Source organism: Salmo salar, chromosome 19 (assembly GCF_965601325.2).
Source record: "Salmo salar chromosome 19, fSalSal1, whole genome shotgun sequence".
Lineage (NCBI taxonomy): Eukaryota > Metazoa > Chordata > Actinopteri > Salmoniformes > Salmonidae > Salmo > Salmo salar.
This window is the reverse complement of record NC_138309.1, coordinates 12,667,276-12,692,736: the sequence shown is the minus strand read 5'-3', so window position 1 is coordinate 12,692,736 and position 25,461 is coordinate 12,667,276. Positions and strand designations below refer to the sequence as shown.

At 44.4% G+C, this 25,461-nt stretch overlaps 1 protein-coding gene across 1 annotated transcript in view; it reads left to right on the top strand.

The window, feature by feature from the left end:
• The window catches only part of dok6 (docking protein 6), a 77,759-nt gene that overhangs the window by 26,681 nt on the left and 25,617 nt on the right, over positions 1-25,461 (top strand). Inside the window, exons 3-7 of the mRNA XM_014157186.3 lie at positions 3,437-3,551; positions 9,749-9,868; positions 17,797-17,986; positions 20,764-20,902; positions 21,517-21,625. Of these exons, the coding sequence (XP_014012661.1) occupies positions 3,437-3,551; positions 9,749-9,868; positions 17,797-17,986; positions 20,764-20,902; positions 21,517-21,625 (673 nt within the window). The remainder of the gene's footprint in view (positions 1-3,436; positions 3,552-9,748; positions 9,869-17,796; positions 17,987-20,763; positions 20,903-21,516; positions 21,626-25,461) is intronic.

The window sequence follows — 25,461 nt, the reverse complement described above, 5'->3', positions numbered from 1 at the left end:
GCAAAAAATATGACATTTTTCAAAGCAATTTTCTTGTTGTCTGCTTGTTTTAATAAATTACAAAACTAGATTTTAAAAAAGTACAACATGTCTAAAGATGAATTTTCAACATTGCTTGCTCCGGAGCGTTCTCACTACTTAGAACATTTTATATTGTAGGGCTTCCCAACAACACAAACAAACGGATTTTACAGCTACAAGTAGTGAATGGAGTTACAGTACAAACTAAGTATATTGAACAAGTGAAATGTCTTCCGTGTGATTGAATGTTTTCCACACACATAGCTACAGTACCAGTCAAAAGTTTGGACACACCTACTCATTCTAGGGTTTTTCTTTATTTTGACTATTTTCTACATTGTAAAATAATAGTAAAAACATCAAAACTATGAAATAACACATATGGAATCATGTAGTAACCAAAAAAGTGTTGAACAAATCGAAATATATTTTATATTTGAGAATCTTCAAAGTAGCCACCCTTTGCCTTGATGACAGCTTTGCACACTCTTGCCATTCTCTCAACCAGCTTCATGAGGTAGTCACCTGGAGTGCATTTTAATTAACAGGTGGTAATTTGGTACATTTGTGGAATTTCTTTCCTTCTTAATGCGTTTGAGCCAATCAGTTGTGTTGTGTCAAGGTAGGCGTATACAGAAGATAGCCCTATTTGGTAAAAGACCAAGTCCATATTATGGCAAGAACAGCTCAAATAAGCAAAGAGAAATGACATTCCGCCATAAAAATAAAAATAAAAAAATACATTAAAATTATAATTTAACTTTTGTTTAACTAGGTAAGTCGGTTAAGGACAAATGATTATTTCCAATGACGGCCTACCCCGGCCCTAACCCGGACGATGCTGGGCCAATTTTGTGCCGCCCTATGGGACTCCCAAGAACGGATGATCTCCGCATGTGTGGTTCCCAGCGTGAAGCATGGAGGAGGTGTGGGGGTGCTTTGCTGGTGACACTGTCAGTGATTTATTTAGAATTCAAGGCACACTTAACCAGCATGGCTACCACAGCATTCTGCAGCGATATGCCATCCCATCTGGTTTGCGCTTAGTGGTACTATCTTGTTTTTCAACAGGACAATTACCCAAAACACACCTCCAGGCTGTGCAAGGGCTATTTGACCAATGAGAGTGATGGTGCTGCATCAGTTGACCTGGCCTCCACAATCACCCGACCTCAACCCAATTGAGATGGTTCGGGATGAGTTGGACCGCAGAGTGAAGGAAAAGCAGCCAACAAGTGCTCAGCATATGTGGGAACTACTTCAAGGCTGTTGGAAAAAGCATTCCTCATGAAGCTGGTTGAGAGAATACCAAGAGTCTGCAAAGCTGTCATCAAGGCAAAGGGTGGCTACTTTGAATAATCTAAACTATACAATATATTTTGATTTGTTGAACACTTTTTTGGTTACTACATGATTCCAAATGTGTTATTCCATAGTTTTGATGTCTTCACTATTATTCTACAATGTAGAAAATAGTTTAAAAAAAAGAAGACCCTTGACCGAGTAGGTGTGTCCTAACTTTTGACTGTACTGTATGTGTAGCCTACTTGGATACCAACTCCCCACAGTTTCCCACTCTCTCGTGCCGAAAAGCCTGAAGCCACAGGGCTATTTTCGCAGGCTCTATTTCCCTATGTGGGAGCATTGTGAACCGTAGGTCGGGATCTTTGACCTGGCTACATGTACATTGAACAACACATCAGATTTTCAGCATGTTTTGTTATTTCTGTATAACAAAAAACGACGACAAAGTTGGCTCTTTTACACTGGGTGTCAATGGGAAATAACGTTTGCTTTCCCCAATTTGTGGGTGTGGTCAAGGGGAATTCCTTATTATTATTACGTGAATATTGACTCGGAGTATACAACTGAATAATTCAAAAAAAGAATTCAGCAGCACCCACTCCCTGTCTCACTTGTTTACTGTTTTGGCTGCCTCTATGTCATGAGCTTTCGACAAAGGCATTTGCAGCCGTATAATGCTACCAATGGTTTGGTTCATAAACCGTAAATAAATAAGCAGTAAACTGTAGAGAAGTAACTTTTAGAGAGTTTATGCCTTTGGGCTATATTCTTGACAACAGCTTTGTGGCTATGTTCTGAGAGGAAAGAGAAGATCATCAGAGAGGAGAGGGGAGAAGGAGAGGAGAGGAGAGGAGAGGAGAGGAGAGGAGAGGAGAGGAGAGGAGAGGAGAGGAGAGGAGAGGAGAGGAGAGGAGAGGAGAGGAGAGGAGAGGAGAGGAGGCTAAGCATATAGAGCCCAGCTAGCTCCAGTGCTGGTGTAGTTTTTGCTGCCAGTTCTGTGTTATAATTATGTTTCTGGGTTAAGATATGGACCATATTGACTTCATATTCACTTCCTCACATCAGCGATGCAAACAGATGGTATCAATGCTATTTTCTGGATAATGAATACTGAGGATAATGGTATTCAATACATTTTGTACAACCTCATCGTCTTGAACAGAAAATGCTGTTCATCGAAAATTGAATTTATTTCACTAACAATAATCAAATCAAACGTAGAAATCTTTATTCTGCATGTGGCATGTTAGCATGGCTCGTGGCACTGAGCTCTAACGGTCAGGTTTTTACTATATAGGAAACACGCACGCAGGGACAAACACTCGCACGCACACACACACACACATTTTACTACAGTATACGGGCAGTGAGCCCACGAAATACATTCCCATCAGGCTGGCATTGTGCCCACGTTTGGCTCTGAGCGAGCGCTCTACAATAATGTAATGGCTCTTATCTGTCCAGCAGCGAACAGAGAGTGGATTGTTGAAGAAAACAGTCCTACAAATGCACAAGATATTCAATTAAATGACTGTTAACTCCCAGAGTTAACGTGATTTAGGAGCTTTTGATTCTGCTCCTGAGTATTGATTGGATCTTTAGTGGCCGTGTGCGAAGTGAAGCCGTTTCACCAGTTGCTCTTGTTGTTTTTTTAGTTAGAGCCAGACCGATGGAACTCCAAACTGTCATTTAGGAGACTGAGTTGATCCATAATGTATATGACAAGCTTGTTATAATCCATTACACAATATAAATGGTCTTCTTCACACAATTTCCATTGATTTCCCTAAATAAAACGATAGTAGTGGTAATGAACTGCAGTCATATAGCTCCTTTCAACAGAGTTTATGAAATATGAATATTGTGTAAATGAATATGATACAATTCAATTTTGTTTTGCAATTCTGCATGTACAGAACATCGCCAATAGTAATTTAAGATGACAAATGATCAGTTAAGGGAGCAAGTCGAACAACCAATTTATCTCGACAACTTTTCCAAACAAGAAAAACAATTAAAGCTAACATTACTAGACGGTGTTCCCGTGGCTTGTCCCCTCAGCTGTCGTCTTGTTGATTTGGCTAATGTTTTGTTGTTCTGTTTGTCTTAGATCACGGAGCTTCACAATATCAAGAACATTACACGGATGCCCCGGGAGACCAAGAAACACGCAATGGCAATCATCTTCTACGACGAGACTTCCAAGACATTTGCCTGTGAGTCAGGTAAGCAATGCAACGCTGGGGAACGGAGGGAGGGAGGGAAGCATGGAGGGAGGGATGGTGGATGAAGAAGGAGGGAGGGATGAAGAGTACGGGGGAGAGAGAGAGGGAGAAAGCAATAGAAGAGAGAAAAGAACAGAGAAGGGAAAGGTTAGAGAGAGAGGAGAGAGAGAGAGGAGAGAGAGAGAGAGAGAGAGAGGAGCAATTGAGTGCTGAAGGTGTTCCAAGCGCCAGGCATGTGATTCTGTACTGTATTAGCTAAGAAGGGTGGGTGTGTGTGTGGGTTTGTGTGGAGGGGTACTTGAGTATTATATATATATGGTTGCATCCTCTGGGTCCTGGTAGAGCAGAATGCTGTGATCTGATAGGTTGTAATGAATTCTGCTGCAGGGACTGGCTGAGTTAATAGTGTTAAGAGTCTTTATAGAGAACTAAAGAGAGACACGGAGAGATAGAGGAGGATGGATATTGGATTCATAGTGATAACGGGATGGGGAGGGAAAGAGAGAGAGAGAGAGAGAGAGAACGATTGGGAAGAGTGAATGAGAGTGATAGGGATAGAGGTGGGGAGAGAGAGAGAGAACGATTGGGAAGAGTGAATGAGAGTGATAGGGATAGAGGTAGAGAGAGAGAGACAGTGGGGATGAGAGATAAATAGAGTGAGCAGTGGTCCTGCAGAGATATTAGCACCTCTCCTCTCTTCTCTTCTCTTCTCCTCTCCTCTCCTCTCCTCTTCTTTCCTCTCCTTCCTCTCCTTTCCTCTCCTCTCCTCTACTATCCTATCCTCTCCACTCGTCTCCTCTCCCTTTCTCTTATCTTCTCTTCTTCTCTCTTCTCCTGTAATGTCACAAACAGAGAAGTAAACAGTAGTTAATTGGGCACTGGGTGGAAGAGACATACACAAACAAACAAGGACAGTGATCTGCTGTAGACAAGTTGCAGGTGATTTTAGTGTGTGCGTGTGCGCACGCGTGTGTGTGTGTGTGCGTGCGTGCGTGCGCGCGCGCGCGTGCGTGTGTGTGTGTGTGTGTGTGTGTGTGTGTGTGTGTGTGTGTGTGTGTGTGTGTGTGTGTGTGTGTGTGTGTGTGTGTGTGTGCTGATGTGCCGATGTGAGCTGTAGCAGTGGATCTCAGGGGATAGATTATGTGCCTTATGGGGTGCAGTGAACTCTATCTCCACTCTCTCCCCCTCTCCCCTCTCCCCATTCTCTATGTCTCTCTCTCTCTCCTCCCTCTCTCTTTCTCCCTCTCTCTCTCTCTCTCTCCCTATTTCTCTCCCACACAAACAAACACACACACACACAAACAAACACACAAAGCTCACAGTTACACTGCTGACCCCTCCCTCCCTCTTCCTGGAGTCCCTTGCCATATGGAGGGATGTGTCCCCCGTGTCCAACACATGGTCCTTCACTTCCTGCACTCAATCACACACATGCACACTAGGGCTGGGCGGTGAACCGCATTTTAGTATATACGGACCAGTTTGGATTTTTACTTTACCTTACATAACAGTATATCAATGTTTGGTTTATTAAATGTAATAACTGAGTGCTGAAACTAAATATGCTAGACAAGCTGGGATCTTTTTGTGTCTGTAAAATGAATTATGCTAGAAATGTCGGTGGACACGCTAATGCGTAAATATTGATATAATAACCAATCATATGGAAGTAAACTTGGAGTCACACGATGTTGTGTGGTCCTCCAACTACGACTCTGGAAACCATGCAGTTTATTAGACTACAGATGCAATAAGTTATAAGAACTTCATATGGTGGTGAAAGTGCACACTGATGAGCTTGATGCTCCTTTCCAATAAATACTGAGGGTCTTTGTCACGGATCCCTCCGGAACTTTCATTACTCACACCTGTCCCCTATTCCCACTGATTAGTACTTGTATAAGTGTGCCCTTTGGTTTCCATTGGGTTGTTCCATTATTATTACAATGTCCGTTGGTCATGTGAGTACCTGTGCTGTGTGTTTTGGCTTTTGTGTCGTTGTGGATTGCGCAGATGATTGCGGGTCTTGTCCCGTGTGTTAATCATTGTGCTCTTGTGTTATTTATTCGAGGTACTCCTCGCTCTTTTGTTTGGGTTTCAACCCTGTGTTTTGTATACTGTTTGTTTGGTCTTCATCCCCGTGCCTTTACACGGCACGCCATAATTTGGGTGTAAATAAAAAACATATTACGCATTCCTGCGCCTGTCTCCCGACCCTTTATACCAACGTGACAGTCTTATTCTGGTGACAAATAAAAAATAATCTTGCTCTTTTGTTTATAAAATTCTCATAATGTATACAAGGGTTACTAGGACCCTGGGGGGGGACTTGGCCTATCCACAGGGGTACTTGAGAAGACTCATGAGACCATAGTATTACTAGTAAAATACACATGTGGAGGTACTTGAAGGGTACTCCGGGCAGAGCAGAATTCAGTTGGTGGTACAGTAACCGATAAAGGTTGGGAACCACTGATGTAGGCTATACCCGGACTGTATCTGCAAGCTGTTGGCTAGAGCGCACGTGTCAATACCAAGGTGGGCACACTCGTTATATAACACATTTCCTGTGGGAAAACACTCAGTAGAGTAGAAAATGCAATGGAAACCCATTTCACTTTTTATTCGGTACATGGGAATTGAACCACAAAAGGTATTTTGACGTGCAGCTACGTCATCACGTACAGCCTTTCATCAGAAACAAGTCCATTTGATGGAAGCGCATCTCTGGTGGGAAAGTGGGCATATTGTTTTTATGCAGATTTTAGAATAATTGCATAAAAATCTGTCGCTATTGGATGGAAACGTAGTTATAGAGGAGAATAACTATTCTGATAAAGAAAACTGTACAGTTTTCACAAAATAGAGACATACAAAGACAAAACAAATGTTTTATGTAGTAGTGATGCATAAATGTATGCATCATTACTTCATAAATGTAGTAATTACTACATAAATGTATGCTGAAAATTATTTTTGATTGAACAGTATAAAACAATTAAAAGAGAGAAAGCCCCATTAAAAACACTTAGAAGGTATTTGTTACCACCCTAAAGTCATGCACTACTTATGAAGCATATTTGCAACTTTTATTTTTTTTTAAATTCAAAAGAAAATACTGTTAAATACAGTCATACCTTCAAAAATATCATGATATAATATTTTGGCCATGTCGGCCAGCCTTAAGGCACACACACACACGCTTTTGTGCGTACACACACACTTTCTCTATTTCTCTCCCATGTCCACCCCATGCAGGAAGCTGCCCTCCCAGTGTCCTTCACTTCCTGTGCTCTCTCTGTGGTACTGTGCCAGTGTCAGCCTCTTTTCTCTCTCACTCCCTCTTGCTCCTTCTCACTGCTAGTTTCTATTACTGATGTCTAGCTCTCTTATCTCTTCCACACTCTCTCTCTCTCGCTCTCTCATGCTCTCTCTCTCATCTCTCTCTCTCTCTCTCTCTCTCTCTCTCTCTCTCTCTCTCTCTCTCTCTCTCTCTCTCTTTCCCTCTCCCCTGCCTCTCATTTTCCTCCCGCTCCCTCTCCCTCTCTCTCCCTGTGTGTTGTCCAGGCTGCCTCTCGGATAAAGTGTTTGTTTATGTGATTTTCCACTCGGCAGCTCTTACAGTGTGTGAGTTTAGACTTCAGACACACTCAGAGGACACATGCTCAGCAAGGGAGGAAATGGACCAAGAGAGGCTCTTAAGTACAGAGATTTATCTGTGTGTGTGTGTGTGTGTGTGTGTGTGGGCGTGCGTGCGTGCGTGCGAACAACACCACAACCTCAGGCATGGTCAGTCTAGGGAACAGACCCTTTACCCTTCAAAACCTGCATTTTCCCTCTCAGATAAACTGCCCTGTTGTACACTGAGAAAAAAAATGAAGGTTCTTAAGTGGTTCTTCCTCAGCTCTTAAGGTTCCTTGGAGAACTGTTGCCAAATAAAAAAAACTTTGAGTTAAGTGTGGGGTTTTTGATGTGGCTCTACGGTTCTTGAGAATTCTTAAAGGTTCTTGAAATGTCTATTGAAGCCTGCAAATATGTCCCTTTCATAGCACACAGCAAATTGTCCAGTGTTAACTAGTGTTGAGCTTTCAGTGTAACATTTCTAGGGTTGATTCAAGAGTTAATCAGTGGTGTAAAAGAACCCCAGTGTTGGTGTTAATAACTAGAGGTGAACCAAAACCACGGCCATCACTATCATATTCCCCAGCATGCTCTTTTGCAGGTGGATTTTCAGAATTGTTTCTTTCAATATCTATGTTTTTGCATGTATGTTTATTGATTAATTAAGCTTATGCTACTCAAATGTAAATAACATACATTTTTCTAAACTATTCCAATCTGTTACTTGGACTTATTGCACCTGTTATATCTTAGTCTTTCCAAGCCTGGTAGTCATTCCAAATGCAGGTTGCGGGTGAATAAAAATTCAAAATGGTGTATATCCCCAATCTGCCTGGATTCCAATTGGAATTACACATCATTTTGCAAGCCAGCATAGTGTGAGTTCTGTAAACTATGAGTTTCAGGCCACTGTATTAGGGTAAAACTAGGCTGTATTGTCTTTAAGAATGACATTTTAATGAATGAAATCAACAACCATGTCTCTGTCACTAGCTGAAAGTCATGAGTGGTACAAGTAACTTGAAAATTCACTCGAAAGGCAACCTGGGAACTATGCAAATAAAAATCCCAAAATGTTTTTTCAAAGAACCATCCCTTTTATGGTTCTTCAGAGACCCTAAAATTGTTCCCCTATGGCATCACTCTCAATAACCTTATTTGGTTTCAATTTGCACCTTTGTTTTTAAGAGTGTACACACACACACTTCCACATGCATCTCTATACACATCAGTGACCACAGTGCCATGTCCTGGAGCTCCTTTGGGAAGAGACCAGGGAGAAGTAGACAACACACAGATAAACAACTCAGTCTGACTCTCATTTCATAGCTCAGTAACTCTCATCCACATTCTACAGTCTGGATTTTTACTTTCCATTGTAAACAGAGTTTTTTCCACCTTTAGAGGAAGACATTGGTATTCACCAACAACTGTCTATCTGTTTGCTGTGTGAGTGAGAAATTGATTCATGAAACCATCAGCCTCCACTTAGTGGTTAATTAAACAATTCAATAACACCCCTCCTCTTCTCTCACCACTGCCAAGAGTGCCAGAGTTGAGCTTTTCAAGACTTGTGCACACGGCAGCGTATGTGGTGTATGTGTTTGTGTGTGTTTATGTTCATCTTCCTGTTCCTGTTTGTGTGTGCATGTGTGCCTCGGAGAGAGATAAGGTGTGTGTAACTGATTAAGAGAGTAGAGATATTATCGACGCGTATGGGTTTGATTAAAAGATTGTCACTGTTGCTCTGAGATAATTATTTTCGGATGCATTCACACAATTTCCTTAGAGATCAATCCTGTTAATTGTTTTCTACACCCAGGCTTCCCACCATTTAATTATATCACCCTGTTGGGATAATAAGCTATTGATTTTCTGGTGTTAAGAACGTCAGTTGATCCCCCTGTGTTCTGCTTGTTGATCAAATCTATCCGAGAAAAAATGCTTTATGGCCTGATCCCAGATCTGTACTGGATGTGCTTTAGAAGTACAGTACAGATTGCGGTTGTCACAGTTACCACAATGCTCCATTTTTCATTGGGGAAAAATAATAGAGACAGAACTCTATGGTCCTTTAAAAACCTGCTGTATGTACAATATCTTGTGATTTAGCTTGGAACAAATAATTGATGGCTGGGGTATATCAGGGGTCTGGTGGTCAAGTGCTGTAGGACTACAGTATAGGAGAGAGGGGAGGAGAGGAGAGAGGGAAGAGAAAGAGGGTTAGGGAGGGCAGTGTTGAGAGTGGTCAGAGGGGAGAAAGATGGGATAGCAGAGGAGAGAGAGGAAATGCAGCATTCATCTGGTGTTTTGTGTTCATGAACTGCTTGACTCTTTTCATCAGCAGAGAATCAATCAGATTGATTTTCTCCAGGTTACCACCACCTGATACTCACGTCCGGGGGGCTTTTTTAGTCCACAGTGCATGCTGTATGATTCATCTGTGTTTGTGTGTGTGTGTGTGTGTACTTTTCTAACTTTGTATGAGCTGGATGCGGAGGAGTGGTGCAAGCTGCTGTGTGTGTAGTGTGTATTTCTGTCTGTGTGTTTAACTCTTGTTTTAACTCTGTGTTTAGAGCTGGATGCAGAGGAGTGGTGCAAGCTGCTGTGTGTGGAGTGCCTAGGAAGCCGACTGAATGACATAAGCCTGGGAGAACCAGACCTGTTAGCAGCGGGGGTGCAGCGGGAGCAGAGCGGTGAGTCCCCAATTAGAACCCCAGCTAATGGAGGCCATTTTGGGTCAATCCTGCCCCAAACTGGTTAGCAGTTACATTATAGGCCTATATGTTTGAGTGCAACTGAGTCCTCAGAGGTTTGTGATAGGGAAACGGTGAGTCTCCAATTAGTCCCTGCCAACAGAGACCATTTTGGTTCGATATTTCCTCCCCAACCATCCCAGCACTTGTAGACGGTTTCATTACCAGCCCAGAAATGTTAGTGCAACAGAGGTCTGTGTGTGTGTTTGTGTGTTTGTGTATCTTTATCTATGTGTGAGTGTGTGTGTGTGTGTGTGTGTGTGTGTGTGTGTGCGTTCGTGCGTGTATGTACTTTCGAGTGTGTGTCTGTGCACGTGTGTGCATGTGTGTGTGTGGCTGTGTTCCTGGCCTAATGAGAGGTGCTGTGCATCACTGGCTCCCCTCATAATGAAGCTTGTCACAAAAATGGATGAGATTATATCTGCTGGGGCTGAGGCCATGTGAAATCACTGTACTTCCCCCCCCATCCAGGAAATAGAAATAGAGAAATGGGAAGGAGGAAAGAGGAAAGGTATAGCTGTTATTAAATGGGTGATTTTCTATTCATTTGTAGACTAGCTGTGGAAATGACTGCAGTGTGTGTGTGTGTGTGTGTGTGTGTGTGTGTGTGTGTGTGTGTGTGTGTGTGTGTGTGTGTGTGTGTGTGTGTGTGTGTGTGTGTGTGTGTGTGTGTGTCGTGCGTGCGTGCGTGCGTGCGTGTTTGTGTGTGTTTTATAGACTGGCTTTGGAAATGAAAAAATCAAGAATCTGGCCCAAGGTCTCATTTTGACTCCCCTAACAACCTCTTACAGGGCGCCTACAATTGCATTTACGCATAACTTTGTGCTCTGCCCTCGTTTGAAAAAAATCGATATGAATCCGTATGAATCTGAGCAGCCCATCTAGTTCAATGAACAGTAATAACATGTATTTTTCTATCCCTCAGCTTCGATGTAAAATGACAGGGAAATATTGATTTGTATTCATAACATCGAAGTGGTGCGGTGTGTGAAGAAAGAAAGAAAGAAAGTAAGAAAGAAAGAGAAATAACAACAGAAATAGAAAGCTAAACACTTGTGCGTGTCTCTGCAACACATACTAAAATGGGAGAAAACTCCACCCTCTGCAGTTAGACTTCAATTAGTGATCACCCAACTACAGGGGCTGATAATTAAATCAAAGTTCATTTTCTCACTGCTCCTAAAAATAGCCTCATCATATTACATTGCCATTTCATCAGTCCTCACTCTAGACTCATGGCTGTTCTTTTGAAACATTAGGCATAATTAGTGAGTATTAATGTAGATTATGAAGAGCTCTCTGAGAGCTGGTTAAAGTGATTGGGGATGAGGAGGTATGTAGTAGAGACTCCAGCTGGTGAAAGTGATTGGGAATGAGGAGGTCTCTAGTAGAGAATCCAACTGGTTAAAGTGATTGGGGATGAGGAGGTCTCTAGTAGAGACTCCAACTGGTTAAAGTGATTGGCGCTGAGGAGGTCTCTAGTAGAGACTCCAACTGGTTAAAGTGATTGGGTCTGAGGAGGTCTCTAGTAGAGAATCCAGCATGGTTAAAGTGATTGGGGCTGAGGAGGTCTCTAGTAGAGACTCCAGCTGGTTAAAGTGATTGGCGCTGAGGAGGTATGTAGTAGAGACTCATGCTGGTTAAAGTGATTGGGGATGAGGAGGTCTCTAGTAGAGAATCCAGCATGGTTAAAGTGATTGGGGATGAGGAGGTCTCTAGTAGAGACTCCAGCTGGTTAAAGTGATTGGCGCTGAGGAGGTCTCTAGTAGAGACTCCAGCTGGTTAAAGTGATTGGGGATGAGGAGGTCTCTAGTAGAGACTCCAGCTGGTAAACGTGATTGGGGATGAAGAGGTCTCTAGTAGAGACTCCAGCTGGTAAACGTGATTGGGGATGAGGAGGTCTCTAGTAGAGACTCCAGCTGGTTAAAGTGATTGGGGATGAGGAGGTCTCTAGTAGAGACTCCAGCTGGTAAACGTGATTGGGGATGAGGAGGTCTCTAGTAGAGACTCCAGCTGGTTAAAGTGATTGGGGATGAGGAGGTCTCTAGTAGAGACTCCAGCTGGTAAAAGTGATTGGGGATGAGGAGGTCTCTAGTAGAAACTCCAACTGGTTAATGTGATTGGGGCTGAGGAGGTCTCTAGTAGGTACAGGATCTGGTTGGCTGTCTTGAAAAAACAATGACAACAGTGTGGGGTGCATCTAGATAGTCTAAAGTTGCTTCCTCTCCTTGTCTGCTTTCCTTCACCTGAACAGATAGAGAAAACAGGTTAAGTAATTATGGTGGATGAGTAATGAGCGAGATTTGTTACAGTACTATCTGTCCAGTTGCAGTCAATTTAGATAGTCTAAAGTGGCATCCTCTCCTTGTCTGCTTTCCTTCACCTGAACAGATAGAGAAAACAGGTTAAATAATTATGATGGATGAGTAATGAGGGAGATTTGTTACAGTACAGTAACACCTGTCCAGTTGGAGCCAGTTTAGATTTGTTACAGTACCACCTGTCCAGGTGGAGTCAGTTTAGATTTGTTACAGTACCACCTGTCCAGTTGTAGTCAGTTTAGATGAAGCTACAGTACCATATGTCCAATTCGAGTCAGTTTAGATGAAGCTACAGTACCACCTGTCCAGTTGTAGTCAGTTTAGATGAAGCTACAGTACCATATGTCCAATTCGTGTCAGTTTAGATGAAGCTACAGTACCATATGTCCAATTCGTGTCAGTTTAGATGAAGCTACAGTACCATATGTCCAATTCGAATCAGTTTAGATTTGTTACAGTACCACCTGTCCAGTTGGAGTCAGTTTAGATTTGTTACAGTACCACCTGTCCAGTTGAAGTCAGTTTAGATTTGTTACAGTACCACCTGTCCAGTTGGAGCCAGTTTAGATTTGTTACAGTACCACCTGTCCAGTTGGAGTCAGTTTAGATTTGTTACAGTACCATATGTCCAATTCGAGTCAGTTTAGATTTGTTACAGTACCACCTGTCCAGTTGGAGTCAGTTTAGATTTGTTACAGTACCACCTGTCCAGTTGAAGTCAGTTTAGATTTGTTACAGTACCACCTGTCCAGTTGGAGTCAGTTTAGATTTGTTACAGTACCACCTGTCCAGTTGGAGTCAGTTTAGATTTGTTACAGTACCATATGTCCAATTCGAGTCAGTTTAGATGAAGCTACAGTACCATATGTCCAATTCGAGTCAGTTTAGATGAAGGTACAGTACCATATGTCCAATTCGAGTCAGTTTAGATTTGTTACAGTACCATATGTCCAATTCGAGTCAGTTTAGATTTGTTACAGTACCACCTGTCCAGTTGGAGTCAGTTTAGATTTGTTACAGTACCACCTGTCCAGGTGGAGTCAGTTTAGATTTGTTACAGTACCATATGTCCAATTCGAGTCAGTTTAGATGAAGCTACAGTACCATATGTCCAATTCGAGTCAGTTTAGATGAAGGTACAGTACCATATGTCCAATTCGAGTCAGTTTAGATTTGTTACAGTACCACCTGTCCAGTTGGAGACAGTTTAGATTTGTTACAGTACCACCTGTCCAGTTGGAGTCAGTTTAGATTTGTTACAGTACCACCTGTCCAGGTGGAGTCAGTTTAGATGAAGCTACAGTACCATCTGTCCAGTTGGAGTCAGTTTAGATTTGTTACAGTACCACCTTGTCAGAAGGTGGGTGTAGCTGGTGCATGAAGTCAGGCGCAGGAGAGCAGAATGAATGAGCAACGTACTTTACTCAAAATATCGGCAAAAGGTAACAATACAGTTGACCAACAATAAACGGTAATCAATTACGCACGGGTGAAAACAGCACCCGTCGAAAACCAGCCATAACGTACCGAATGAACATAGAAACAATCACGCACAAAAACATGGAGGAAACAGAGGGATAAATACATGAACATGTAATTGGGGAATGAAACCAGGTGTGTAGAAAACAAAGACAAAACAAATGGAAAATGAAAGGTGGATCGGCGATGGCTAGAAGACCGGTGACGTCGACCGCCGAACGACTTCGGCGGAGGTTGTGACAGTACCCCCCGCTTGACGCGCGGCTCCAGCAGCGCGCCGACACTGGCCTCAGGGCCAACCCGGAGGGCGAGGCGCAGGGCGATCCGGATGGAGACGGTGGAACTCCCGCAGCATCGACGAGTCTAACACGTCCTCCACATTCTGTCCCGGCATGGTGTAAACTGCATGAGCTGTTCGGACGAGGGGGATTTCTCTCCCCTAAAACCCCTTTATGGAACAATAGATTGATCCCTATGTTTTTCCAGAATAGTAACTTTAGACCATGGTCTGATAAGGGGATCACTCTTCTGGAACACTGTTATGAGGAGGGAGTTCTTATGTCTTTTGAACAGCTGAAACAGAAATACCACTTGTCTAACAGGGACTTCTTTAGCTACCTACAACTACGAGACTTTATTAGGGTGACTCTCAAGGGACAATGGAACCTACCTAAGATGTCACCTATTGAACAATTCTGCCATGCAGACCAACCACTATTCAAGACCATTTCCCGTGTTTACGATGCTCTAATGTCAGTACTAACACTGCCTGAGCTAGATAAACCCCGACTTAGATGGGAAAAAGATCTGGGTATTTATCTTGATGAGGGCCTATGGAGTGACTATGCAGGGATGGTGTTACATCCACATTGAACTCCAGATACAGATTGATCCAGTTTAATTTCCTACATCAGCTCTATATCACCCCATCTAGACTGCACAAGTTCAATCCTGATATCTCCTCCCTATGTTTTAGATGTGGCTCAGATGAAGGAACATTCCTCCATTCCACTTGGCAGTGTTCAAAACTACATGGTTTCTGGCAGGGGGTATGCGATACCATATCCTCAATCCATGGGGTTGCATTCCCTTTAGACCCCGAGGTCTGCCTACTGGGTAACTATACTAACACCAATCTTAGGCAAAGTCATACTTTAAAGCTAACAGAAATATTGCTAGCGATTGCCAAGAAATGTATTGCCTTGAAATGGAAATCGGATTCCCCCCTGCCAGTGGCAATGTGGCTATCGGAAGTTAATAGTTGTATCCCACTGGAGAAAATCACTTACTGCTTGAGGAATAAGTTAAAGACATTTTACAGAATTTGGCAACCTTTTATTGACTATATGGAGAATCTCCCCCCACACCACATTGATTGAATCTCTATATAATTCTTATATAATGTTTCACACGTAATGTATAATATGTAGCTTACAGCAGGTGACCATATGAATCAATGTCTCTATTATTATTAATATTTATTTTATTATGATTTATGTATCATGTATATTTTTTATGTATTATGTATGCCCGTATATATAATTTTTATTTTTTATTACGCTCGTCTGTTACCGTCACTTTGTCCTTTGTTGTCTAACATATTTTCACTTTTGTTTTGAATGTTCTTAATTGGAAAATGCAAAAATAAAATATTCAAAAAAAATAAAAATAACACGTCCTCCACCGGTACCCAGCATCTCTCCTCCGGACCGTACCCCTCCCACTCCACGAGCTACTGAAGGCCCCTCGCCCGACGCCTCGAATCCAGTATGGATCGAACTGCATACACCGGGGCCCCCTCGATGTCCAGAGGGGGCGGAGGAACCTCCCGCACCTCAGACTCCTGGAGTGGACCAGCCACCACCGGCCTGAGGAGAGACACATGTAACGAGGGGTTAATACGGTAATCGGGGGAAGCTGTAACCTGTAACAAACCTCTTTCAGTCTCCTCAGGACTTTGAATGGCCCCACAAACCGCGGGCCCAGCTTCCGACAGGGCAGGCGGAGGGGCAGGTTTCGGGTCGAGAGCCAGACCCGGTCCCCCGGTGCGAACACCGGGGCCTCACTGCGGTGGCGATCTGCGCTGGTTTTCTGGCGCCTCACAGCCCGCTGAAGGTACACATGAGCGGCGTCCCATGTCTCCTCAGCGCGCCTAAAAAAGTCGTCCACCGCAGGAGCCTCGATCTGGCTCTGATGACAAGGCGCCAGAACCGGCTGGTACCCCAGTACGCACTAGAAGGGGGAGAGGTTAGTGGAGGAGTGGTGGAGCGAGTTCTGGGCCATCTCTGCCCAGGGCACGAACGCCGCCCACTCCCCCGGCCGGTCCTGGCAATAATTCCGCAGAAACCTACCCACATCCTGGTTCACTCTCTCCGCCAGCCCGTTACTCTTGGGGTGAAAACCCGAGGTAAGGCTGACCGAAACCCCCAGACGTTCCATGAACGCCCTCGAGACCGTTGACGTGAACTGGGGACCTCGATCAGATACTTTGTCCTCAGGCACCCCGTAGAGCCGGAAGACATGTGTAAACAGGGCCTCCGCAGTCTGTAGGGGCGATTTGTTACAGTACCACCTGTCCAGTTGGAGTCAGTTTAGATTTGTTACAGTACCACCTGTCCAGTTGGAGTCAGTTTAGATTTGTTACAGTACCACCTGTCCAGTTGGAGTCAGTTTAGATTTGTTACAGTACCATCTGTCCAGTTGGAGACAGTTTAGATTTGTTACAGTACCACCTGTCCAGTTGGAGTCAGTTTAGATGAAGCTACAGTACCACCTGTCCAGGTGGAGTCAGTTTAGATTTGTTACAGTACCACCTGTCCAGGTGGAGTCAGTTTAGATGAAGCTACAGTACTACCTGTCAAGTTGGAGTCAGTTTAGTTTTGTTACAGTACCACCTGTCCAGTTGGAGTCAGTTTAGATGAAGCTACAGTACCACCTGTCCAGTTGGAGTCAGTTTAGATGAAGCTACAGTACCACCTGTCCAGTTGGAGTCAGTTTAGATGAAGCTACAGTACCAGCTGGAGTCAGTTTAGTTGAAGCAAAGGAGACAAAGAGAGAAAACATTTAAATACTATTGAGAGTTTTACCGCTACTCCTTATCAACTGGACGCTGACTCTCTCTCTCTCTCTCTCTCTCTCTCTCTCTCTCTCTCTCTCTCTCTCTCTCTCTCTCTCTCTCTCTCTCTCTCTCTCTCCAAGGAAATAGGAAAATAATAGTCCTTAATGAGTATGATGTCATATTTCTAGGAGCACGTCTTTATTTCTTTAGTCTTTATCAGTCTGTTATGTAAAGTCAATTTGCGCTGAGCAGAGAATGGCCTCTAAGAACTATTCAATTTTTATGTTCATATTACTTTCTTATAACTTTTTCTGTCTGCCTCATCCATTTTTCATAATTTGAATGAAGTTACGATTTTGTAAGGAGCTGTCTTTTTTGTCCATTCAATGCATGGATTTCATGCTTATGCAAGCTGGTTTGAATGATAATTCTAGATTTTAAGTAGGCGTCTACAACAGCATGGACTCAAATGCCTTTTCGATGATCAAGTGGAGAAAGTTATTTTAGTGACTCATACAGCCAGAAGTGTACAAAAGTCAAAGTCCCAAAACTGCTGATACTGGGATGTTTTTAGATGTAGTCAGTTTTTGACGTTTTTTTTGAATTAGGATGGAGTGTAGCCTACTGTATGGGCTCTGTCAAATACAGTAATGGTTTCTGGCAAACAGATGAGACCACTGATACTGTGTCTGTCTGTTACTCTGTCGGCCCATACTCCCCAAACCCACCTGATATAACTCTCTGATGACTACTGCAGGACCATGTTTTTATGTGTCCTTCGAGAACATTGATTCGTAGCCTTCGCTACAAGCTGAATGGAAACTTTAAAACGGGTTTAAAACTGTCAAAATGAAAGGACTGCAATAGATTCTGTCCAAAAGTCCAATGCTCACCTTTGAGCATGATCACCCATGAGAACATCTACCTTGTTATTCTGTCCTTTCAAAAAATATTCTCTATTTTTTCAAAGTAAGTATTTGTAAAAAATTGCTGTGTTGGTTTTGTTCCAGAGCGGTTCAATGTGTACCTGATGCCCACCCCCAACCTGGACATCTATGGGGAGTGTACCATGCAGATCACCCATGAGAACATCTACCTGTGGGACATCCACAACGCCCGCGTCAAACTGGTTATGTGGCCCCTCAATTCACTGAGGAGATATGGACGAGACTCCACTTGGTTCACTTTCGAGTCAGGAAGGTATGTTTGTTTCGTGTGTGTGTACGTGTGTGTGTGAGAGAATCCATCAAGTTCACCAATGAGACAGAAAGGTATGCTCACAGTGACACACAGTCACCTCCTTGTATGCTTCATAGGAGTCCCATTCACATCGGTCCTGGATCGAACCCTAACCCATTCACATCTCTCCTGGATCTGACCCTAACCCATTCACATCTCTCCTGGATCTGACCCTAACCCATTCACATCTCTCCTGGATCTGACCCTAACCCATTCACATCTCTCCTGGATCTGACCCTAACCCATTCACATCTCTCCTGGATCAGACCCTAATCCTAACCCATTCACATCTCTCCTGGATCTGACCCTAACCCTAACCCATTCACATCTCTCCTGGATCTGACCCTAACCCTAACCCATTCACATCTCTCCTGGATCTGACCCTAACCCTAACCCATTCACATCTCTCCTGGATCTGACCCTAACCCATTCACATCTCTCCTGGATCTGACCCTAACCCATTCACATCTCTCCTGGATCGGACCCTAACCCTAACCCATTCACATCTCTCCTGGATCGGACCCTAACCCTAACCCATTCACATCTCTCCTGGATCTGACCCTAACCCTAACCCATTCACATCTCTCCTGGATCACCCCCTGACCCTAACCCATTCACATCTCTCCTGGATCTGACCCTAACCCATTCACATCTCTCCTGGATCTGACCCTAACCCTAACCCATTCACATCTCTCCTGGATCTGACCCTAACCCATTCACATCTCTCCTGGATCAGACCCTAACCCTAACCCATTCACATCTCTCCTGGATCAGACCCTAATCCTAACCCATTCACATCTCTCCTGGATCTGACCCTAACATTAACCCATTCACATCTCTCCTGGATCAGACCCTAACCCTAACCAATTTACATATCTCCTGGATCTGACCCTAACCCATTCACATCTCTCCTGGATCAGACCCTAACCCTAACCCATTCACATCTCTCCTGGATCACCCCCTAACCCTAACCCATTCACATCTCTCCTGGATCACCCCCTAACCCTAACCCATTCACATCTCTCCTGGATCTGACCCTAACCCATTCACATCTCTTCTGGATCTGACCCTAACCCTAACCCATTCACATCTCTCCTGGATCTGACCCTAACCCATTCACATCTCTCCTGGATCTGACCCTAACCCTAACCCATTCACATCTCTCCTGGATCGCCCCCTAACCCATTCACATCTCTTCTGGATCTGACCCTAACCCATTCACATCTCTCCTGGATCTGACCCTAACCCTAACCCATTCACATTTCTCCTGGATCTGACCCTAACCCTAACCCATTCACATCTCTCCTGGATCTGACCCTAACCCATTCACATCTCTCCTGGATCGGACCCCACATCGGTCCTGGATCTGACCCTAACCCATTCACATCTCTCCTGGATCAGACCCTAACCCTAACCCATTCACATCTCTCCTGGATCAGACCCTAACCCTAACCCATTCACATCTCTCCTGGATCTGACCCTAACCCTAACTCATTCACATCTCTCCTGGATCTGACCCTAACCCATTCACATCTCTCCTGGATCTGACCCTAACCCATTCACATCTCTCCTGGATCTGACCCTAACCCATTCACATCTCTCCTGGATCTGACCCTAACCCATTCACATCTCTCCTGGATCTGACCCTAACCCATTCACATCTCTCCTGGATCGGACCCTAACCCTAACCCAATCACATCTCTCCTGGATCTGACCCTAACATTAACCCATTCACATCTCTCCTGGATCACCCCCTAACCCATTCACATCTCTCCTGGATCTGACCCTAACCCATTCACATCTCTTCTGGATCTGACCCTAACCCACCCATTCACATCTCTCCTGGATCTGACCCTAACCCTAACCCATTCACATCTCTCCTGGATCTGACCCTAACCCATTCACATCTCTTCTGGATCAGACCCTAACCCATTCACATCTCTCCTGGATCTGACCCTAACCCTAACCCATTCACATCTCTTCTGGATCAGACCCTAACCCACCTTCACATCTCTTCTGGATCTGACCCTAACCCATTCACATCTCTCCTGGATCTGACCCTAACCCTAACCCATTCACATTTCTCCTGGATCTGACCCTAACCCATTCACATCTCTTCTGGATCTGACCCTAACCCATTCACATCTCTTCTGGATCTGACCCTAACCCATTCACATCTCTCCTGGATCTGACCCTAACCCATTCACATCTCTCCTGGATCGGACCCTAACCCTAACCCATTCACATCTCTCCTGGATCTGACCCTAACCCTAACCCATTCACATCTCTCCTGGATCGCCCCCTAACCCATTCACATCTCTCATAGATCTGGGACCGGTTTATCAGCAGGAGAGGAAAACTGGTCACATGGGTCCTGATAAACAACACACAACACACACACACACACACACACACACACACACACACACACACACACACACACACACACACACACACACACACACACACACACACACACACACACACACACACACACAGAGTTACTTTGGGAATAGTCAAAACTTTTTCAAAGGAAGTTTGAACTCTAAACATGTCAGCATATCCACATGTTCCACCCCTCCAGGCTATGAGATGACAGGGTGTATCTGCTTTCTGTAGGCATATCTGTACCTCATGTTTTCTCTGTGTGTTCTAACCTGTGTATGTATCTTTAATAAAACTCCATCTCCCCCCTCTCTTCCCTCTCTCTCTCCCCTCCACACTCTGTCTGTCTCTAGGATGTGTGACACGGGGGAGGGTCTGTTTACGTTCCAGACGCGGGAGGGAGAGATAATCTACCAGAGAGTCCACTCAGCCACCCTGTCCATCGCACAGCAACATGAGAGGATGATGGTAGAGATGAAGAAGAGCTCACAGGTAACACACACATGCACACACGTACACACACATTCCCTGTGGATATGGCCTATGTTTCTTTCCTCTCTCTATGGTCAGTATGCTGTATTTACGTATGGTTTTCTAAGGCTTGATGAGCCCTGGCCATATGGCCTTGTTCCTGGACTCCCTCCATATGGGAATACTGCAGAGTGTACTGAAATACATAAAGAGGTTGTGGAACACAGTGGACACTTTGGTTATGGGTCATCATACCACAAATAGGACTTTTAGGTTCTAAAGAGATGTACTTGATATAATTGAAAGAGAAATGTGCAGTAACTGTAGTAAAAAACACACGTTTAGCTTTGGTTTTGTGCTTTATTTCATATCATGGTATTGATCAAATGTTGTGAATTTGTACTGCATGTCATTTGTCCACAATATGCAGTAGCTACCTGTAATGCCTGTGGCTGTTTTTCCTACTTTGCATTCCCTAGAGGTGACTATACCCAGAGATAACAATTGCATCCCAAATTGCACCCTAATCCCTATCAAAAGCAGTGGTCTAAAGTAGTGCACTATATAGAGAATCAGCTGCCATTTGGGATGCATCCCACACACTGAAGATGATGTTGTTGTTGTCTCTGTTTCAGACCCACTCCAACCAGACAACGTTAACCAAGTCCATTTCTCTGCCTCGCAGTGCCTACTGGCATCACATAATGCGTCAGAACAGCGTGGGAGACATCTACAGCTACCAAGGTACGCACAGCAGAGCTCAGCTAGGCAGCCCAACAGCATTATCTGAACACGCACACGCACGCACGCAGGCACACATTACCAGTAATGCTACCTGCTGGTAATATTGCTAGTAATATTCAATACCCCTGTAGTTCAACAGGACAGTGTAACAGTATCAAAATCTGCAACTCTTAAGTCAATCAGTGATTTTATGACAACCAGCAAACAAATGAATGGTTGTATGTCTTCCCACAATGGCAAATCTTTAAAACACAGCTAATAATGTAGGATTACAATATGACATGTCAGACATACAACATGCTCATCTGCACCATCGAGAGCTTCTTGACTGGCTGCATCACCGCTGGGTATGGCAACTGCTTGGCATCCGACCGCTAGGCCCTATAGAAGGTAGTGGGTATGGCCCAGTACATCACCGGGGCTGAGCTCCCTGCCATCCAGGAGCTCTAAACCAGGCGGTGTCAGAGGAAGGCCAAAATAATTGCCACCCAAGCCACAGACTGTTCTCTCTGGTACCGCACAGCAAGCGTTACCAATGGACCGCACGGCAAGCGTTACCAATGGCCCTAATAGGTCCCTGAACAGCTTCTAAACCCAAGCCATAAGACTTCTTAACAAAACGGCTAAATAGCTAATCAAATCGCTACTACCCAAACTACCTGCATTGACCCTTTTTTGCACTAACTCTCTTGCACTGATTCTATGTACACACACCGGACTCTACCCACACACTCACACATACTTACACTGACACCCCAACACACACACACTACATACGCCCACACACACATAACATGCGCAGACATGCATACTGACGCCACACACACAGTCACACACACACTTTCACACTCACCACATACACTGCTGCTACTGTCTATTATATATCCTGTTGCGTAGTCACTTTACCCCTACCTACAGTTGAAGTCGTAAGTTTACATACACTTAGGTTGGAGTCATTAAAACTTGTTTTTCAACCACTCCACAAATTTCTTGTGAACAAACTATCGTTTTGGCATGCCGGTTAGGACATCTACTTTGTGCATGACACAAGAAATGTGTCTTTAAACAATTGTTTACAGAGATTATTTCACTTATAATTCACTGTATCACAATTCCAGTGGGTCAGAAGTTTACATACACTAAGTTGACTGTGCCTTTAAACAGCTTTGAAAATTCAAGAAAATTATGTAATGTCTTTAGAAGCTTCTGTTAGGCGAATTGACATAATTTGAGTGAATTGGAGGTGTACCCATGGATGTATTTCAAGGCCTACCTTCAAACTCAGTGCCTCTTTGCTTGACATCATGGGAAAATCTAAAGAAATCAGCCAAGACCTCAGAAAAAACATTGTAGACCTCCACAAGTCTGGTTCATCCTTGGGAGCAATTTCCAAATGCCTGAAGGTTCCACATTCATCTGTACAAACAATAGTACGCAAGTATAAACACCATGGGACCACACAGTTGTCATACCACTCACTCACAACGCGTTCTGTCTCCTAGAGATTAACATACTTTGGTGAGAAAAGTGCAAATCAATCCCAGAACAACAGCGAAGGACCTTGTGAAGATGCTGGAGGAAACAGGTACAAAAGTATCTATATCCTCAGTAAAACGAGTCCTATACCGACATAACCTGACAGGCCGCTCAGCAAGGAAGAAGCCACTGCTCCAAAACTGCCATAAAAAAGCCAGACTACGGTTTGCAACTGCACATGGGGACAAAGATTGTACTTTTTGGCCTCTGGTCTGATGAAACAAAAATAGAACTGTTTGGCCATAATGACCATTGTTATGTTTGGAGGAAAAAGGGGGAGGCTTGCAAGCCGAAAAACACCATCCCAACCGTGAAACACGGGGGTTGCTTTGCTGCAGGAGGGACTGGTGCACTTCACAAAATAGATGGCATCATGAGGCAGGAAAATTATGTGGATATATTGAAGCAACATCTCAAGACATCAGTCAGGAAGTTAAAGCTTGGTCGCAAATGGGTCTTCCAGATGGACAATGACTCCAAGCATTCTTCCAAAGTTGTGGCAAAATGGCTTAAGGACAACAAAGTCAAGGTATTGGCGTGGCCATCACAAAGCCCTGACCTCAATCCTATAGAAAATTTGTGGGCAAAACTGAAAAAGCGTGTGTGAGCAAGGAGACCTACAAACCTGACTCAGTTCCACCAGCTCTGTCAGGAGGAATGGGCCAAAATTCACCCAACTTATTGTGGGAAGCTTGTGGAAGGCTACCTAAAACGTTTGACCCAAGTTAAACAATTTAAAGGCAATGCTACCAAATACTAATTGAGTGTATGTAAACTTCTGACCCACTGGGAATGTGATGAAAGAAATAAAAGCTGAAATATATTTTATTAAATATGTTATCTTATATATAACCCTGCATTGTTGGAAAAGTACCCTTAAGTAAGCATTTCACTGTTAGTCTACACCTGTTGTCACGTCCTGACCAGTAAAGGGGTTATTTGTTATTTGAGTTTGGTCAGGACGTGGCAGGAGGTATTTGTTTTATATGGTTCGGGGTGGTTGTGTATGTAGAGGGGTGTTAGATTTATGTATTCCGGGGTTTTTGGTTATTGTTCTATGTTAGTTTATTTCTATGTTCTGTCTAGTCGTTTGTATTTCTATGTTTTGCTAATTGGTGTTGGGGCCTTCAGTTGGAGGCAGCTGTCTATCGTTGCCTCTGATTGAAGGTCCTATAATTAGGAGTATGTTTGTTTTGGGGTTTGTGGGAGATTGTTTCTTGTATTGCTGTGTGTTGCCTACAAGACTGTTTTGTCGTCAGTTTATTGTTTTTCGTGTTTGTTTTGGATAAATAAAAATTAGCATTCACATAACCCATTGCACCTTGGTCCATCTATTACGACGACCGTGACAGAATCTCCCACGGACCCAGCAGCGGAGGAAGGAGCAACAGGTGGACTATTAGGAGTCGTGTACCTGGGAGGAGATTAAAGCCGGAGTGGGCCCATGGAGGAAGGTGAAAGAGGACTGGGAATGTTACAGGGGTACACGGTTGGCGTTCAAACCTGAGAGGCAGCCCCAATACATTTTTTTGGGGGGGGCACATGGGTAGTTTGGCTGGGCGAGGATTAAGCCCCAAGCCAAATCCCCGTGCTTTTTTGAGGAAACCTATGACTGGACAGGTCCCATGCTTCGGGGTAATGCATACTGTGGCGAGGCCAAGTATTTTCAGGCCGGTGTGAGCTGTGCCAGCGCCCCGCATTTGCCAGGGGGAAGTGGGCATCCAGCCATTAAGGGTGGAGCCAGTACTGCGCTTGAGACCGCCAGTGTGCCTTCACGGTTCAGTGTATCCTGTTCCCGCTCCTCGCACTAGCCGTGAGGTGCGTGTCTCCAGTCTGGCACATCCCAAGCCAGCACCACGCACTAGGCTTCCAGTGCATCAGCCCAGTCCAGTACGTCCTGTTCCCGCTCCTCGCACTAGCCTTGGGGTGCGTGTCCCTAGTCTGATACCTCCAGTACCAGCCCCACGCACTAGGCTTCCAGTGCGTCAGCCCAGTCCCGAGCTTCCGACGACAGTGCCTAGTCCCGAGCTTCCGACGACAGTGCCTAGTCCCGAGCTTCCGACGACAGTGCCTAGTCCCGAGCTTCCGATGACAGTGCCTAGTCCCGAGCCTCCGACGACAGTGCCTAGTCCCGAGCTTCCGACGACAGTGCCTAGTCCCGAGCTTCCGACGACAGTGCCTAGTCCCGAGCTTCCGGCGACAGTGCCTAGTCCCGAGCTTCTGGCGACAGTGCCTCGTCCAGAACTTCCGGCGACAGTGCCCCGTCCAGAACTTCCGGCGACAGTGCCTCGTCCAGAACT